This window comes from Cariama cristata, unplaced genomic scaffold (genome assembly GCF_000690535.1).
Source record: "Cariama cristata isolate BGI_N322 unplaced genomic scaffold, ASM69053v1 scaffold9603, whole genome shotgun sequence".
Taxonomy (NCBI): domain Eukaryota; kingdom Metazoa; phylum Chordata; class Aves; order Cariamiformes; family Cariamidae; genus Cariama; species Cariama cristata.
The window spans coordinates 68,130-87,401 of NW_009606688.1; the positions used below are offsets into that span (position 1 = coordinate 68,130).

At 40.5% G+C, this 19,272-nt stretch overlaps 1 protein-coding gene across 1 annotated transcript in view; it reads left to right on the plus strand.

Annotated features, from left to right (window-relative positions):
* The window catches only part of LOC104158740 (fibroblast growth factor receptor 2-like), an 82,497-nt gene extending 64,374 nt beyond the window's left edge, over positions 1–18,123 (plus strand). The window contains 8 exon segments of the mRNA XM_009696468.1: positions 3,408–3,529; positions 4,249–4,359; positions 5,122–5,312; positions 8,965–9,087; positions 10,423–10,493; positions 12,294–12,431; positions 13,258–13,363; positions 17,836–18,123. Coding sequence (XP_009694770.1) covers positions 3,408–3,529; positions 4,249–4,359; positions 5,122–5,312; positions 8,965–9,087; positions 10,423–10,493; positions 12,294–12,431; positions 13,258–13,363; positions 17,836–18,000 — 1,027 coding nt within the window. The 3' untranslated portion in view covers positions 18,001–18,123.
* The last annotated feature ends 1,149 nt before the right edge of the window (positions 18,124–19,272 follow it).

A 19,272-nucleotide genomic window follows, 5' to 3' on the forward strand; every position in this document is an offset into this window, starting at 1 on the left:
GGGACATGGTTTAGTTTGGGCTTGGCAGTGCTTGGTTAATGGTTGGACTCTGTGATCTTAAAGGTCCTTTCCAACCTAAATGATTCTATGATTCTATGAAGATCAAGATCCAATTTAATTATCTAAAATCTGTTTGTTTAAATAGAAACTAAATTTTCTCTGCCTGTCGTTCTGATTTTATTTTCAGATTTTGTGTAGGTTCTCAGATACTCTGCTGAAATGTGACTCCTCTGTTAGGAAAAGAGTGAATCTGAAGTGTTATTTCAAAATATATATGTTCTAGGCTGGGAGAGATATCCACATACAAGCATTGTTGACAGGCAGTTGAGATTTCCTCAAGCAATACCTCTGTACATTAAACCATGTTTCTTTCTTAGTTACTTAATTGGTTAATATTTATAAAATAGTGAATACAATATCATGTAGGAGATAGAGAAAATCTAGAATATGGTATTAGACAATATTTTCTTTCTGTCAGAAGTCTGGGTAGGATTTTTTGCTGGTTTTTTTTATTAGCCTGTATTAATGGAGATAATGATTTAGGGGGACTTTTTGCATATTGTGTGCATGTATTTGCAACTTCTGTGGCTTAAAAGTATTAGGTTTCAAGCAAGCATACTGAATTTTGGTTTGTGCAAATTCATATGGCTGCTTTTCTTCAAAATCTGTGGACTAACATGCAAAATGAGCTTCTGAATAATCTAATTAAAGCTGTAAGCGTATTTCTTAATATAAAAAAGACATGTAAAATAGATAATAACACAGACAGAACCATGATTATATATTAAAGTTAGTACTAACTTTAAGAGGTCTTTAGGTGGCTTTGAGAAAATAACACCTCTTATCATGAGCAGTTCTCTTTGAAAGTTCAGTGTTGTAACTTTTGGATAGAAGAGCTGTAATTTTGAAACTTCTGACAACTGTTCTGGAAATTATTTTAATGACGTAGCTAAAAACCAGTGCAAAATGCTGTAATTGCCACCTGCAGTATTCTCGTCAACAGTGGGGGCCTGTATATGTACTTCTGTCAGCCCATACCCTGGGGGGATACACTAAATGCGGAAAATTTTAGAGTGCTAAACATTTAAAACCAACGTCCAGCACAAATGTAGGTGGAGCAGATTTGCAATGAAAGGAGGCTATTTAGAGGCAGTTTATTAGGTTGGGGGGCAGGAGGCGCACAATGAGGGGTTTGTTACTTTAGTCCTAGCAGGGCAATAGCATATAAATTAACCAGTTTCCAATGCAAATGTTTGTTCTCTGCCAAGATCCCAAATTCAATTTTAGTTCTGGAGAAAATGCAGGATGACCTCAGCATAGCATACGCTGCCCTTCAGTCTTTGCACCTTTTTAAATTCGCCTTTGCTTTAGAAACCAATCCAAAACAGCTTGAGGAATTCTCTCCGAGGCAAAGACTGCATTTGACAAGGAGTCTGCGGGCTGCCCTCGGGAGGAACCACCTCTCACTTCTGTCTTGTGCCTGAGCAGATAAGCGGGGTTTTCAAACCACTTAGCCCTGGTCTAACACTCTTCTGTTGATGGTGTGACAACCTCTCTGTGTATTTCACGGGCAAAGACAGAAGTCCGTGCTTTTAAGAACGAGTCCCTATGTATATCATATCTGTGAATCCTGCTTTTGACCATGGAAAGCCAAGATCATAAGAAGACCATTATGAAAATGCTTATCTGAATCTAGCCCCTGCACTGGATGATGTTAGCAACATCAAACTCGTCGACCACCTTCCCCAATTTCTGCCATGGCACTGCTTGTGGATATTAGATGGTATTCTCTGCGAGTAAAGGAGCCCGAATCTGGCCCTTGAGCACTTAGGCTGGAACCAAAAATGTTTTGCCCAGAGGCTTTGAAGTGTCTGTTTTGTTTTACCTTTTTATCCTCAAAAAGTTGAGATCGACATCTCTGTGTCTGTCTGTTATGAGCAGATTTTGCAACAAAGGTATATGCTCCACAAAATGCATAGCCCACTTAGTGACTGCTTCTTTTAGGAGATTTCTTGCCTTGATACTGTGATTATAGCCATGTTCCAGTTTCCCCCAGTCTCTGCTTCATGCTCTCTGAGCAGAGCCCGGGTGCTGCAGACAGGAGGCATCTTCTGTTACCCTCCTACATGATGCTTGTGGCAACAAAGAGCCTGCAGCCAAGAAACAGCCTCTGCCCTAGACCCAGCTGTGGGTAGATAAAGCATCCCGTCTCTCCCCTTAAAGGATCAAAGCACTGGGGGAATGCATGAGGATGTCAGAAGAGCGATCTTGCTGTGGGTGGGGAGGCCATGGAGAAGAACGGCTTGTAGGGGATGCTCAGATCTGCCAAGTGCTTTGTCCCATGGAGGTGCTGCCTTTGTGCCACCGGTTGTGCGGCCGGGCAGGGAGAGCATCGCCTCTGCGTGAGCTGCACCGGGTTTTGCCGCAGAAGGGCGGAGCCAGTGGCAGCGGCCGTGGCAGCTCCTGGCAGCTGTTCAAGGCACACGAGCATCACGGGTGCCTTTACCCAGCCGGGCTCTTGCAACAGTAACCCCTCCCGAGCCTTCGCTGCATGTTTGTCATCGGCCTCTTTTTCCCTTCCCCTTCTCTCGCCGTTATCCTCCCTCCTCTCTCCCAGAAGAAGGTGGCTCTCTGACCACCTCATCAGCCACACAAAAGAAATGGGTGTGATAATTACCTGCAGCTGCCCCCAAACACCGTGTCTGCTGACTTGCTGTCTAATTCATTCAGCACAAGAGATCATTAGGCAAGTGTTCATGGCCTGCATCCCCAAACAGAAAGCAAGAATATGACTTCTGAGATAAAATTACGCTGCCTGAGGCCATGTTTGATTTTTCCTTTCTGTTTGCGCTGTGCCGTTATATCACAGGAGTTAATAACATTTAAAACATCCCCCTGCTCTTAATACCACCCTTTACCACACAAATCATCACCTGCCTGAAAGCGACCACACAGCAACAAACGCAAAGAAACTTTTCTTTCATCTCCTTGCAGTCAATGTGAAAAAGAAGACGACTGTCCATGTTACGATGACAGGAGAAGCTTTCGTGTTGCTGGCTGCTTCTGAATTTCAGATGCAGTCTGATGTTTATTGAAAACTCTGCCCCTCCGTGCTGTGTCTCCCCACTTGCCGTCGAGTACACCCTCTTATTACAAGGAGAGAGAGAGCTTAAAGGCTGGGTTTAGCAAATGATCTGCCCTTCTAAGATGCTTGCTATACCATCCCTAAGAAAACATACTGCAGCGCGCATGAAAACGGATACGCAACCGGGGTCTCATTAGTTCCATATGATAAATGCTTCATGCTACAGCAAGTTGTTGAAAGCTTTTTATATTTAGCCTTGGAATTTCACTGGCTGCATCCCTTCACCAGATGCTGTGTGTTAATCTCCTGTTTACACCTCTAGGCTGACGCTGGGTAAACCCCTGGGAGAAGGTTGCTTTGGGCAAGTCGTCATGGCCGAAGCGGTGGGGATTGACAAAGATAGGCCAAAAGAAGCGGTGACTGTGGCAGTGAAAATGTTGAAAGGTAAGAAAATTGGGTGGTTAGGGATCAGGATGGGTGATATGGCAGTTCTCATCCACAAAAAGTTTCTTTTGTGGCATCTGAACTCTGTCATCATGGGGGAGGTCAAAGAGCACATAGCTGACCTCAGCCTTCAGCAGTTTAGGGTGTAAATCTGCGCCTTTGACAGCCTGTTTATCTTAAGCAGAGAGTATTTAGGAGCCAGGAGACGTATTAGCATCATGTGGGTCTCTCTGCTTTTAGTTTAGTTCATGTCAGAGGCTGTCCCTGTGTAGATCCTAGGCTGTTCAGTCCAGATGGTTGGTGCCTATTTATTTTGAATTTAATTGTAAGGTTAGTTTGCAGGAGTTATTGGAGGTTTGATAGCCGAGGACAGCGTTTTTAAGTCTAGTATTACTGTGTTGCCTCTTAACACTGAAGAGATGGTCAGTCCATCAAAGAGGTTGAGACTTTTTTTGTGAGGACATAACATATGACTTTAAGTCTGATATTACTGTGTTGCCTCTTAACATATAACACTGAAGAGATGGTCAGTCCATCAAAGAGGTTGAGACTTTTTTTGTGAGGACATAACATATGACTTTGTATAACATACAGTGTATACTGGAAAACAAATCCTGTATTCTGCGTTTTGAAGCACACCTGTTTTAAACCAACTGGTGGGCCTTTGGAGTTCAGACTGGCATGCTAGAAAATGTGAACTGAACCTGTGTCTTGTACAGATGATGCTACAGAAAAAGATCTGTCTGACCTGGTGTCAGAGATGGAGATGATGAAGATGATTGGAAAGCATAAAAATATCATCAATCTCCTCGGAGCCTGTACCCAGGATGGTGAGTAGAGAAAAGAAAGTAAACTAGGACTTTCCAACAGGTCTGCAAAAGTCTCATTAATCATAATTTTTCAAGAGTTTTTAAGGAAGCAGTCATGCAGTGATGGGATTTTTAGATATTTCCCTAGCTTAGCAGCAATATTTTAACTTCTGTCTCTCATTATACTTGCAGCTTTAATATGAGAAAGGGTACTATATCATATGAAAGCTCTCTAATCCCTTGCTGTAGGGAAAAAATGACATTTTACAGGGACTTTACCCATGCCTGTTGTTCCGAATTGTCAGTCTTGCTTTAGTGGAACTTGCATCCCATGAATTTGAAATGCGCACTTTTACTCTCTGAAGACCACAGTGTTTTTATTAAAAGCTAATTATGTCATGCAAAGTGGTGCAGAATGGTATAAAACCCTGGAAATTAAAAAAATCTTAAGAAGCACTTTCCCCTCGTTTGAGATCTCATGGCATTTTTTGATTGAAAATGCTTGCTTTTCAGTTCATGGCATGGTCTGGAAAGAATAGGGATTGAGTCAGGGTTTAGGTAGTTTCAGTCAGTGATTGTAGCTCTGCCGCTATCCTGCTATGGAGCTTTGAGCCAGTCACTTTGCCAGGTCTGCATCTCCTTTTCTTTCAAGTTGTGCTTACTGATTTCACAGTTAAACATTTATTAATTTAGTTCATTTATTACAGAACGCTGAAAGTTTCTTTACATAAATTTTACCCTGTAACCTTACTGCACTTTTCACACCGTTCTGTTTATCCAAAGGTCCATTGTATGTGATAGTAGAATATGCTTCCAAAGGAAACCTGCGTGAGTACCTGCGGGCACGCCGCCCTCCGGGGATGGAGTATTCATTTGATATTAACAGAGTACCAGAAGAGCAGATGACATTCAAGGACTTAGTGTCATGCACGTACCAGTTGGCTAGAGGCATGGAGTACCTGGCTTCACAAAAAGTAGGTAGAACTCAGCAAATACTGCACAAAGCACATAGTGCGTATTTGTTTGGCACCTTTTTTTAAGTTTAGTTTTGTTCTCACCTCGTTTGCGTTCCAGAATTTGCTGGGAGAAGGACCTTTCTCAAACAAGTTGCATAATCTGTATGCTTGAAAATCAGTGGGAAAATTCATATGCTTAAAGTTTTTAATCTCTGTTTAATGACATTGCTAAAATGAGGCCCAGAACGGATCGTTTAAAGTAAATATTGCGTACATATCTGCGATTTGAATTCATAAGCACAGGTGGCCACTTGATTACACAAGTCACATTACTCCACCCATGAGACAACAGGCACCATTTGCCTTCTGTTTCCAGTCAAATCGACCAAATCAGCTCAGGTAGTGATGTAAAATAAATGAATTCAGTTAGTAAAAGGATTTGCAGAATGATAACAGGCAGAGTTGAGAGGACCACAAGATACTAGGGCAAAAATTGAGAACAGAAGAGGCAAAAATAAATGGAGTGAATTAGTCATTTAAATTAGGCACCTTACTTAAAACTGGTATTTGTCAGGAGAGCAAGCTTGTTGAAAGAATTTATTCATCCCGTCATGTCGCTAGACACCTATTTCTTCAACTTTTCTTCAAATGTTTGTTTGTGGTTTTTTTAACCAGCAATTTGATTAAATTATAGTTCTGAAACCTTAAATAGCCCTGTATAACTAACTCTGTAAACATATTGTGGCTTGGTGAACAAGCACTCATGAATACGCTGGGTGGTGTTTGGACCCAATGGCTAAACCAAAGCACCAGATATTGATGCTAAGCCCTTCCTGCATGATGTGGAGTGGTTAGTGGGATTTCTACCAATTTCCAGTTGTGTCTGCTCCCAAGTATGGAGCTGATTTTAACCAAAGACCAGAGCTGAACATTGTGTACAGTTCATTCCTGTTGTGTACAGTCATGATATTTTTATTGCTTTTTTGCACTTGTAGAGGTTAGGGGGAGGAGGAATTGAGGTCTAATTTTGCTTTTATCCTTTTGTTTTGAAATACTAATTCTAAGCGCGGTAGAGTAGACAGGGAGACATGCCATGACACCAAGACAAAAATCTTCTAATGAAGTAAACATGAGTATTGTATTAGGTGAAGCACCTTAGGATATCTCTTTCTAAAATTAATGAAACGTTTGCCTGGCAATGAGCCATGCCCCAAGAAAATAGAACTGTTATGAAAAGAATAAATCTTTTGATTGGCAAATCTTGAGAACAAGCGTCCACCTGAGAAACTCTGAAGTGCTGTTGTAGGACACTGCCAAGGGTGTGCACTTGCACAGATGCACACGACAGAACTGTTATGAAAAGAATAAATCTTTTGATTGGCAAATCTTGAGAACAAGCGTCCACCTGAGAAACTCTGAAGTGCTTTTGTAGGACACTGCCAAGAAGGTGTGCACTTGCACAGATGCACACGACAGAACTGTTTCATCCTTGATCCAGTTCCTTTGCAAAAACACTTGATCAACGCTGTGCCGAACTTAGAATGTGAGGTGTTGCACAAGGCAGAGGGAAAACAATGGCAGCACGTAGCAAAACTGCACATTCCAGTTCTTCAGATATCCCAACATTTCTGTCTGTATTTCACTAGCTCTTTTCCCCTTAGGGATCCATTTACTGAGCTGGAATAATAGGAGAGCTGGTCTTCTCATAGTATTTCCATCATGCAGGAACTGTGAGAAGGTTAGTGTTCTTGTTATTTCAATCCAATAAATGGTTCACTGACACCAAAAAAGCAGAAGAAAAAATTACAAGAAATATATAAAGAAGATTTTTTGGGCATCTACTTTTTGCCTTACAGAAAGTTTTTGCCTTACAAGCAATTGTACAGTGGCAATGGGATGTTGTTTCCAAGTTGGCTGGATGCTTTTTAAAATTGTCGACGTGTCCTCTCCATCGCTCCAGTACTGCGCAAGAATGACAGAGAAGCTCTGATACAGGGTTGCAGGGACTGGCCCAGATCCTTGCAAAGAGACAGCAAATCATTAGGGCCAGAGGACTGGCTGTGAAAATGGTCAGATATGGAAATCAATAATGGCACCATTTTGAAGATGGGAAGATCCTCAGTTGTAAAACTGTAGAAAGCAGAAATATACTGACAGAGATAACAGGGTTTGAATCAATTGGTGTATTCACTGAGAGGTGTTACATGCCATTTGAGATGCTCCATGGTACTCCCAGCCTGCCACTCTGGAAGGGCACGGGTCTGCTGTAGATCCTGTGTCATCCCTGGTAGTCTCATCAAGATGCCTTGGATAGCACAGGGCATCTCAGATGACAGTGTGTACTCCTATTTGGGCAACTGGATTGAGTTCCTAGTGTCTCAGAGGATGTTCTTGAAGGGTTTGAGAAAAGGGACAGGGAAGTAGGAAGCCTGCCCTATGGTGTTTCTGCTGCCATAGCACTGCTAATGCTAAATTAGAAGACTGATTTGATGCTGAAAGCATGTACCATTGGTTCTGCGCACACGAAGGCATTGCTGGAGCAAGTTTTTCCTGGCAGTTCCCCATGACTAAGCCAGTGAGGAGCAAAAGCTTTGTAGGCTGATTTTACCCATGCAGGATAAGAGATCTCAGAAAATTGCTGGGGCAAGTTATAATGCAAGAAAGAAATTGGCTGTTGTACAGGTTGTTTTTTTTTTTCTTTTGTGGTGGTTCAGTCCAGCATGTCTAAGCACATGCTAAAATAAAGAGGACAACATGAAGAGTAACCTAAATTGAGGAAAGGGAAAAAAAAAATTAACTTGAAAAGAAGTAGAATATCTTGGGGGGATTCCAAATGCAATGTTTCTCACCATGCCTCTGCTGCCATCGACCCTAATAAGGCTGCTTAAACGCAGGAATAATATCCAGAGCAGTCACAACGTCCTTTCAGTGTCAAAAATCAGTTGCAAGTTTTCAGGATAATGCTGATGTGAAGGAAAAATCTCTGAGGAGATAACATTTTTAGTTTGAGTATCAAAGCTGAGTAAAAAGCAAACAGCCCCCAGCCCAGATTGTGTTGTTTTGGTTGTGTGTTTTTTCGTTTTGTTTTGTTTTTTAAATTAAATTGTTACAGTCTCATGGTTGAAGTAAATACACACATCCTAGACATCTAGTTTAAAACGATGTACACTGTGCATATATCTCATCTTATGATCTTTTGTGTTAAAAATTGTTGCACTGATCCAGACTGTCGGGTTTTAGCTTTGGTGGGGTGATGTAATTTAAGAGAAGGAACTTAATAAAACACTCATTAACAGTATTTGTAATGAAAGTACTGCAATGCCTGTACCTGGGCACGTGTAACGGAGAGTGAATCACAAACAGCGTGGCACAGTTTGGGTTACCACCCAAGCTTTCAGCCTTAGCAAAATATGTCTTAAATAAACCAGGCTTTTCTAAGAGGCTTCTTAGGGCCATTGTTCAGCTTGGAAACACCAGCTGAGGGGATGGATTGCAGTAATTAAGAAATCATATTTCACAGGCTTGTAGTAAATGTGTGGCTTTCCCACCTTGTTATTTAGGTTAAAATCTGTAAAGGAGGCTTAGTTATGGTGTAGAAGTAATTTCACTTTTATGGCAGTTTATTTCAGTGGGCCTTGTGTTTTTGTTTTTTTTTTCCTTTTCTTTCCAGTGTATCCATCGAGACTTGGCTGCAAGAAATGTTTTGGTGACTGAAAATAATGTCATGAAAATAGCAGACTTTGGTTTAGCCAGAGACATCAACAATATAGATTATTATAAAAAGACTACTAATGTAAGTGGATGGTTTTCTTATCTCTAGAAACAAGTGTTTCTTTCAATGATTCACTTCAAAGCTATGGTTATAAACTTAATGGGCTTCTTGTACAGCAGCCTCCCTTTTCATCACAGACAGAAAACAGGGATCAAGGACATAAGCATTTCTGTCCCCTCTTACAGTGACAGTTAGTTAAAAAAGATAACCAAAGAGGCTGTATATTGTATGATTTATTAGAAATGCTAAAATGCAAGAATTGTTTTCTGTGTGTCTCTGACTCCAATCAGTTGAAATAAGTATTCCTGTTGATTCCAGCTGATTTGGTACCAAGCCTAGGATCTTGAAAAACACTATATAAACGGCACTAACAATAACCATAATAAAAACCCTGTTTAATGCCACATACAGCTTTCTGCCTTTTGCCTGTACTTAGCTTGTTATGTACAAGTTATGGTGGTGTTATCACAGTAGGGCTAGAGGTTGAGAAAATTGATTCTTACTCCCTACTCTGTCACCGCTTTCCTGTTTAGCCTGTACCAAATCAAGAAAATAAAACGTTTCAGGTGTAGTTAGAACAGCTTACACCTCCTTCTCAGGGGATCTCTTAAGATCCTGACGAACTGCACTTGGGTTTCGATGGGAACTTTGCGGAACTCATTCAGTTCTACAGACTTTAATATTTTGTATAAATATTAATTATTATTAACAGTCATGTTAAGTGGCTTATCTATGAAAATAAAACACTAAGCGATTAATGGCATTTTAATGGTAATATCTGCCTGCTTCCAAAAGTCAGAGCAACCAGGTATGGGTACGTCAGTACTGGAGGGAATTGAATCGTCTTCATATCAAATTTAGTGCGATTCTGGGGCTCCGAGCAGGGCAGACTTTGTGTGCAAAACAACAGGCAGCGGTGACTGTGAGCTTTGGGTCACTGCAAAAGGTGGAACGGTAAAACAAAATTCTTGGGTTTAGTGATCAACTTATTTCTGCAGGCAGGCTTATTTTTCAGAGGGTTATTGATTGGGTTGGTTTGTCTTTAACGAGCAATAGTGGAATGATCTTTTTAATTTTGATCTGCTTATCTTACTGTTCTGGGAACTTTTTGGGAGCCCTCAGTGCTTTTAATTTTATCTTAGGTGTTTATATCCATTTTTCTTAACAGTCTTCCTACTTCAACCCATTTTACTATTTTTTTTTCCCCCTGAAAATTTTAAAGGTAAATTATGTGCTGGTTTGCATTAGCAGACTGTTCCCCATGAATTGATTAATCTTCTTTTAAAAATGATGTTGAAATCATCCTATAAATCACTACCATTTTAATTTTTCTTCCCTTCCCCTCCAAAATTACAGGGACGGCTTCCAGTAAAGTGGATGGCTCCAGAAGCTCTGTTTGACAGAGTTTACACGCATCAAAGTGATGTGTAAGTGGCCTTATTTGAGTGAGGTTTTGGGGGATGGGAAGGAGGGTTGTTTTGGTTTGTATTTGTTAAAGTTTGGAATAATTTAAATGTATTTTCCTGATGTCCTTTACCTTTAAGCGTTTTCATTCTGTTTCACATATTAATAGATGGAACAGGACTTGCCCTTAGAAAGTGAGGATTTTATGGTAGACTGCTAACCAGTGCTCTGTTACTAATCTGCCCAGCTTCAAAGCACATGAAAGGTGGAAAATGCTAACCTCCTTCTGTCAGTGCGGAAGTTTCCCCCCTTGAACTTATTTACGGATGTGCAGCTACAAAGAGTCTATCTAATTTGCTTGGCTTTTGACATACTCTCGACTTCCTTCAGGTTTAAAAAAAAAAAAAAGAAAGAAAAGAAAGTTCCTGAAAACTTCTTATAAAAAAATCTTGTGCTAAGATTAGGTATAATAAAATATGGGCTTGATATAGTGGAAAAGTTTTTTCTGATTTTTAGAAGTCATGTTGCTTCCCAGCAGTACTTCACATGTAGTAGGAAATCATTGGGCTCTGACACTTCAAAATCTTTTAATGTGTGCACAGTCGCTGGCTGATGCAACCGCTCGGGATTTATTCTGCTTCCTATTATAGTTTTCTAGGCCCATCTACAGTACTCGTGTGCTTTGTACTTGAAGTAGATGTGTACTTTTTTATGAAATGCAGATGAAGATCTTATGGTTTTTATTTCTCCAAGAGAACCTGTTAACTGTAAAGGGCTGGATTCTTCCCAGCACAGGTGTAAAAGGTTATGCATGTCAGTGCAGGGTTAAAAAGAAAAAGGGCAGGGTGGAGAAAATAAGAGATATCTCCTCTTTCTTTAAACTGGGTGCACTTCCTGGGCTGTTCTTTACTTAAGAAAAGCATTTACTAAGGCTTTTCCTGCAATCTTTGCATTATTTACAAAGGAAACTATATACACAGGTTAAGGGTGGATCAAACTTTTGTTTTAAAATAACATCTTGGCAAAATATTTAAGTGAATGTGAAGTAAACTACTTGACTGGTTCAGGACTGAAAGTTGGTCTGAGCTCCTCAGCAGCCAGGGAGCACAAGAATTTCACTGCTGGAACTTGGAGACTCTTGGCCCCATGGTGGCTTTGAAGACGGCTAAAGATAATATTATTGTAAGTTTGTGCAAACAATTTACTAAAATACACTGCTGCAAAGCTAGAAGAGCTGCAGAGAAGCTCGGGAGCCAGTGCAAGCTGTGTGCTGTTGCTCACCTGGCAAAGCTGCCTGCCAAAGAGCCTGAGGTTGCCAGCAAGGCGTGATGAGGCAGGCCCTGGAGGAGGTGGCAAGCAGGCAGGAAAACTGGCTTAAAATTAACCTCCTTCATTTCATAACAAAAATTAATTAAAACAGAAAAGAGAGCAGAATGATGCAAAATGTTTTTGTTTTGAACAGTCTGCTTTTTCCAAAATATCCTGCCACGTAGTTGCAGTCCAGCTCAGCTATGAGTATTCTGTAAATAATTAAGCTGCGAAGACACAGTTCTTCGCAGTAGTCCTGGAAACTCAGATGCTCAGAGCCCACCAGACAAGGGCAAAAAGTGTGTTTGAGAACATGCTCGGATCAGTCCCTATTGCTACCCGTGCACCTGCTGCACTTCACAGATTGATGTCCTGCTCAGGGCGGTCAGAGTTGGGCAGATGCTAATTTAAGCATCTTCTGAGAGGGATTGGCAGTCATTGCATCTGCCCCAGACACATCTCTCTTTTCAGCAGTAAGGCAGATCTACTAATGTGATTTTCTCTTTGATTTGTAGTTGGTCATTTGGTGTGTTAATGTGGGAGATCTTCACATTAGGAGGATCACCCTACCCAGGAATCCCAGTGGAGGAACTTTTTAAGCTGCTTAAAGAAGGGCACCGAATGGATAAACCTGCCAACTGCACCAATGAACTGTAAGGACCCTTATTTGCTGTACCAGGATTGAAGGGCGCAAACTGCACTGAATTCACATGGTTAATGCTACCCCTGGCAGAATCAAACATTTTCAGAATTGCTTGACTCTGAAATTGTGGATATATGTGTATGTATAGATACGTAAAGAAAAGGTATGAAAAGGTCTTCAGGAAATGTTTGACAGAGGATACTTCTTTACACACCCTGCTGTGATCCCACTGAAAAAAGAAGAGATCATCTACAAGCCAGTCTTCAAGCCAGTGTTCGTCAGTGTTTTTACACCCATATTTTGTTTTATTTTAATCTCTAACATGAGAAGTACTAAGTGGTACGCATACCACTAATCATATGTAAGGTACATCAGGCTGGTTTTGTACACAACAAAATACATCTGGGAACTTCTGCATTAACTCATCTAGTGATGAGCGGAGAGTGTTTTCCTTTTCTGATATTTCAGTATAAACCTTTAACTATTTTTAATTTTTTCCCATTTTAATTTCTTCACTTTATAAAGACCGCAGTCCCTAACATGCAAAAATATTTAAATGTTTGTAATTTAATACTATTAAAATTCCTGGGGGAGAAGGCTACAGAATCGAGTCCACAAAAAGGGAATTTAGACGCTGAGCAAGAGAGATACAGGAGTAGAAATGCACCTTTTAGGGAAAGGAATATTGCACAATTTTGGGAAAGTCAGTGGTCCATGTGTAGGGCTGTGGGTGCTTGCTGCTTTGCTTGTGAAGAACAACATTGACTGTGTATTAAAAGGTTTACAAGAAGGACGTGTGATTTTAATTAAGCCAAGAAAATGTGTATTTCTTACAGCTATATGATGATGAGAGATTGCTGGCATGCTGTGCCTTCACAGAGACCGACTTTTAAACAGTTGGTAGAAGACTTGGATCGGATTCTCACTCTCACAACTAATGAGGTAGGTGAATTGTTTCCCTCCATAAGCTGCTGATCAGGACAAATGGTTCAAGAGACAGATGGAATTTATTCAGTTATGAAATCCTGCTCAAGTTCTCTTCTTGTTCTGTTTGTCGTTGTCCTCTGAAGTGACACGCAGCTAAACTATGTATCCTATGAAATCCTCGATTTCTTGCCATTATGCCTTGATTTAAGTAACTAAAGAGAAACACGTCTTTAAAGTGTTTTTGTTTATTTCTCATTGCATCTTTTGATGTTTTTGGCATAGCAGTACCGAGGGACTACACAGAGCAGGTTGAGAGGCAACGTTTGTGTTTCAACGTGAATTTCATGTGAAGGAGAGATGTAGAGTTCATGGTGTTTTTTCATTTATCAACTCGGTTTGATTCCCAGCCATGATAACTAGGTCAGAAGTGGAGAAATCGTCAATGGTAGATTTCAGATTATATGTCTGCGAGTGAATTAGGTTCACTGAAATAGCTCTCTGCGGAGGGAACGAGGACCCACGGGGAACGTGTGAACAGCCATCCAATTATCCAAAGGTCCTGCCTAACACTGCTTCAGGTTGGGATATACGAATGCAAAAAGGTTTTATTTGAAGAACATTCTTTCAGAGGTCTGAGATTTTATTAGTTTTAGCAAGGAGCACACTGATTAGGGTATCCACACAGGAATCTGTTCTCTTATCACTAAATCACATGCACCTTTGAGGAAGATCACAAGTGATGGAAATGTTGAGTCTTTTGGTGGAAACTTCTTTTGAGAGGAAATGCTTGGCATCCCAGGAATATTTTACAAATTCCTGTCATTTCTGAGAAATTGTATGTATAATGGGAGGAAAAAAAAGAACAAAACCCTTAGAGAGGAAAGTTGCAACAACTTGTTTTGAACATTTCAAAATATTTTTTTCAGATTTGCTATTATTATAGCACTTCTTTGTAAGGGGGAGGAAGGTAGGAAAAAAATATTTGGATTGCTCTATATTGATGCTCAACATTACTTTTTAATATTTTAGAATTGTTGGAGAAATAAAAAATGGATTATTAAGCAACATTAGGAAAGGCTGTATGCAATAGAGATGACAAGAGAACCTGAGTAAAGAGATGCCATTTTTTATGATCATCATTTGCCCATTAGATCTGGTTGAAGAAGATTTTTGGCTTCCGTAGCAGCAATAAATTTATCTGGAATCTGTTTTGTAAGGTTTACTCTAAGAAGTGTCACCTTAAGGGATGGCTCGGAGATGAGGCAGGAATATGCGCTCCCTACGGAGTCGGTAATGCAGGTCTGCGTACTGTTACCATTTTCCCCTCATCCAGCACTGACTGCATCTTTTCCTGCCGAATTTATATATGATTTCACAAGACCGGTTGGAGATGGGCTGGCTGCCACCGTGGAGTGCTGGGTGGGTTGGACTGGATATGCATTTGCAAATTCAAGAGGGAGGTTCTGGGCTGCAATTCTAAGCCTGGGAAAGGATATTGCTTTCTTTTTTGTGTGTGTTTAACCATCTTGCCTTCCTAATTCTGTACTGCTCATGGACCTGGAATGATCTCAAAGGTAACCTGAAAAGGCCTTTAGGGTTATGTAAATTTCTTCAGACTAGTATCATAGGAAAAACGGCTGGAAAAAGCTCAGGAACACATCCAGTCCATGTGATCGGCCTACGGCAGGATCCACTATACGTTTGTCATTCCTGACAGATGTTTATGTAACTTGTCCTTAAAGATCTCCACTGCTGTATTTCCACATTTCCCCTTGACAGTCTATTGCTTTGTTTCATTAGCTTTACTTCTTGAAAGTTTTTCCTAATCTCTAATCTTTCAACATAAGATCTTGCCTTTGTCCTATTTACCCTGGACGTAGAAAGCAAATTATTTCACTTGTCTTTGCAGCACATTTTATGTTCCTGAAAACTTGTCGTGTTCTCACTCTCTGTCTCCTGAGAGCTCCGGCATGTCCCATTTTCCTCCATAGCTTTTGAGACTTCTGATTTTTGTGTAATCTGCACAGCTTTCCTGCAGTGCAGGCCTTTCATGCATCAATGTGACAATACTTCTGCCTGTCGTCTCCACAGCGACACTTTCCCTTTTCCCCCAGAATGACGCTGTTGATACAGAGTCAGCCTGGTTTGCCCGACAACTCAAAGACTTGCTAAGGCAGCCAATACTACCACCTTCTGCATTTGTGCAAGTAATTATATCTACTTAAATGGTAATGTCTTGCTCTTCTCCATGCTGAATAATCACCTGTTGGGTTGGGGGTTTTTTTGGTGTTTTGTTTTGTTTTCCCCAAAAGTCCCTATTTCCCATGTTTCCCAGGGTAGCGTGGAACATTTCCTCAAGCCACATGAGCAAAAGTCACCAAGAGTTAGCCTCATGGTTGTGATGTTCTAGCAATACCAGGAACCAGCCTGATACTGGAAACTTCTTATGCCCCTTTATGTGAGTTTGGCCCCTGAGATTGGATAAGGAGGCTGGAGAGGGGATGAGGATCCTACCTTCAATACTGAATTCAAACTGAATTACATCAAGTCTTTTGATAGGATGAACCATGCCTCGTATCCCATGAGAAAGCCTTGTTTTTTCAAGTACTGGAACACTTTCTTCTATCTGTCAAAAAGTGGTTGATTATTTCTGGTCACCTAGAACTGGTTTGCTAAAAAATAAATACATATCAGGATTGCCCTTGTGGATTTTTTAAAAGCCTAGGCAGCGAGATAGGCAGTAATCGTAGAACCAAACTGCCTTCTCTTGCTGCCTACTGTATTTGTCAGCATTTTAAAACTTTTATTCCACCCCACCCGCCCCCTTTTAAAATGGTGACCATTTTTTAACTATAATGTGGTAATGATTGAATGTCTGACTTAAAAAAATATGTTAGCTGAAGAACTAAATTACCCCAAACCTAAGCACAGCAGCATAAAATACCGACTGAGGTGGAAGACTTGTCTCGTCAGTATGATCATAACTTGTGGTTTAGCAAATGAAGAGATTGCTTTTAAATGAATGCAGCTGCCTTTAGAAGTTGAAAGAGAAGGAACATTTCAAGGGGAAAAAGAACTTTATTCTCTTGCCAAAACTGTTGTTTCTAGCAAAAGAGCCTTAACCCAAAACTTGGATTCAGCAGATATTATTTCCTTTTTTAATGACTGCTTTGGTCATGGCTACTCTGGGACACACACACACACACACACGAATACGTAGCGTAAAAAAAACAAATCTAGGGAATTAAATTTTGGTTTCCTTTCAGTTCTTTTTTGCACGTATACCACTGCATGTTTAAACACAAATTTAATATCACAGAATATAAAACAGATATTCAAAGTGACCAAAGGAATATAAAGTTGGAAGTATCTTTCCCTCTCCAAATCATTACCATGTGCGAAAGAAAAATGGTTCTATTTAGGATGAAATTTCATTTTTATTATTGCGAGTGAAAAGTCGTCTTTTGATGTGGTTGGCATGTTTATTTCCACTGACGCGGCTAATGCTGGTGATGTTGGACTTCAGAAAAGTACCGTGTTATTGGTTTGGTTTTTCTTTCTCTATTCAAGCTCCTTGTTTTATGAGATATTTAAGCAACAGGCAGTTTTGAATGCAATAGCATTACAGAAATAGTGTAATTTTTAAACTGTTCTTTTACCCACCGGGTGATCAAACCAAATCATAGCAGTGGTAACATAGAATCATTGAATGTTTTGGTTAGGAAGGGACCTTAAAGATGATCCAGTTCCAACCCCCCTACCATGGGCAGGGACACCTTCCACCAGACCAGGTTGCTCAAAGCCCCATCCAACCTGGCATTGAACACTTCCAGGGATGGGGCAGCCACAGCTTCTCTGGGCAACCTGTTCCACTGCCTCACCACCCTCACAGTGAAGAATTTCTTCCTAATATCTAACTTCAGTCTTCCCTCTTCCAGTTTAAAGCCATTGCCCCCTGTCCTGTCACTCCAGGCCCTTGTCAAAAGTCCCTCCTCAGCTTTCTTGTAGGCCCCTTTAGGTACTGGAAGGCTGCTCTGAGGTCCCCCTGGAGCCTTCGCTTCTCCAGGCTGAACAGCCCCAACTCTCGCAGCCTGTATTCATAGGAGAGGTGCTCCAGCCCTCGGATCATCTTCGTGGCCTCCTCTGGACTCCCTCCAACAGGTCCATGTCCTTCTTGTGCTGAGGACCCCAGAGCCGAAGGCAGTACTGCAGGGGGGGGCTCACCAGAGCGGAGCAGAGGGGCAGAATCCCCTCCCTCGACCTGCTGGTCACCCTGCTTTGGATGCAGCCCAGGGTACGGTTGGCTTTCTGGGCTAACAGCGGACATGTTGAGTGGACCAGGTCACGTTGAGCTTCTCATCACCCAGCACCCCAAGTCGTCCTCCTCAGGGCTGCTCTCGATCCATTCTCCGCCCAGCCTGTATTTGTGATTGTTATTGTCAGTTTTACTCACTGTCTAAAAATGCAGTTTTTTTCTTTTGTCATAGGAGTATCTGGACCTCAGTGGACCTCTGGAACAGTATTCACCTAGTTACCCTGACACGAGGAGTTCGTGTTCTTCAGGTGATGACTCTGTTTTTTCTCCCGATCCAATGCCTTATGAACCTTGTCTTCCCAAGTACCAACACATGAATGGAAGTGTTAAAACATGAAAAGAAATCGTACAGAGGAGTAAAGAATCAGGAACATCAAGCTACCTGCCATACACAAAACAAAATCTTTTCTCCAGGACCTTAATGTTTCTCCTTGTATATATGAAATATGGGGGGAAAAAAAAAAAAAGGAAAAAAAAAAAAGCGAAAACTTGGAGGAAAGCAGTTGGAACCTGCATAAAGAATCTCATAATTTGCAACTTTTAAACATTCTTCTTTGTTGGGAATATTTATGAGCTGTGTCTAGATACTCATTGCTATCAATTTTCTGGCTTCCTGTAAGCTGCAACAGACTTTGTTTGTACAATGGACCAGTTGGACTTGAGGCAAACTCTGGGTCTGCCTTTCTTGTTTATTTTGTAATATTTGGAGAAAATATATGTTGGCACACACTTACAGAGCACAGATGCAGTATATAGGTGCTGGATGTATGTAAATATATTCAAAATATGTATAAATATATATTATATATATTTACAATGAATTATTTTTTGTATTGATTTAAAAATGGATGTCCCAATCCACCTAGCAAATTAGTCTCTTTTTTAACAGCTATTTGCTAAATGCTGTTCTTACACAGAATTTCTTAATTTTCACCATCCAAAGGTGGAAAATACTTTGCTTTCAGGGAAAATGGTATATCATTAATTTATTAACTAATTGGTAATGTACAAAACAGTTAATCGTTTATAGGGTTGTTGTGTTTTTGTAATTTAAATGGCATTTCTATGCAGGCAGCACAGAGAACTAGTAGATATATTGCTCAGACTTTACTAGTTTTCAGATCTTTAAAAAAAGAAATATTTACAGTATATAACTAATTTGGGGGAATTAAACTTTTGATTTATTTGTGTTAAAAACTGCAGTGTCAGATGATTATTCTTATCAAAACCAAATCCTTTAACAAGAAAGTCTTTTATTCTCCATACCTGTCACTTTAACAATTTAACTCTTTAGCAGTGTTTCCCATGGCCAAAAAGCAGAATCATTCCACATACAAAAAAACCAAACCAAAACAAAAATATTAAAGAGGATTCCTGAAGTAAGGAAAGACATTAATTTGTCTATAACCATAGCAGAACATAGTGCTCTAAAAGGAGCTGAGCTTCTACCCTGACTTGCACATGCATCAAATTAACTACAGTTCTCTTCCCCGAGTTGGATAATAGGTTCCAGATCTTTTGGCCTGGATCTTTTGCCTTTTAGACTATCCCTCTATTGTAACTTAAGTTAAAAAGAGAGAAGTTGTTTATAATGACAATTTGCCATAAG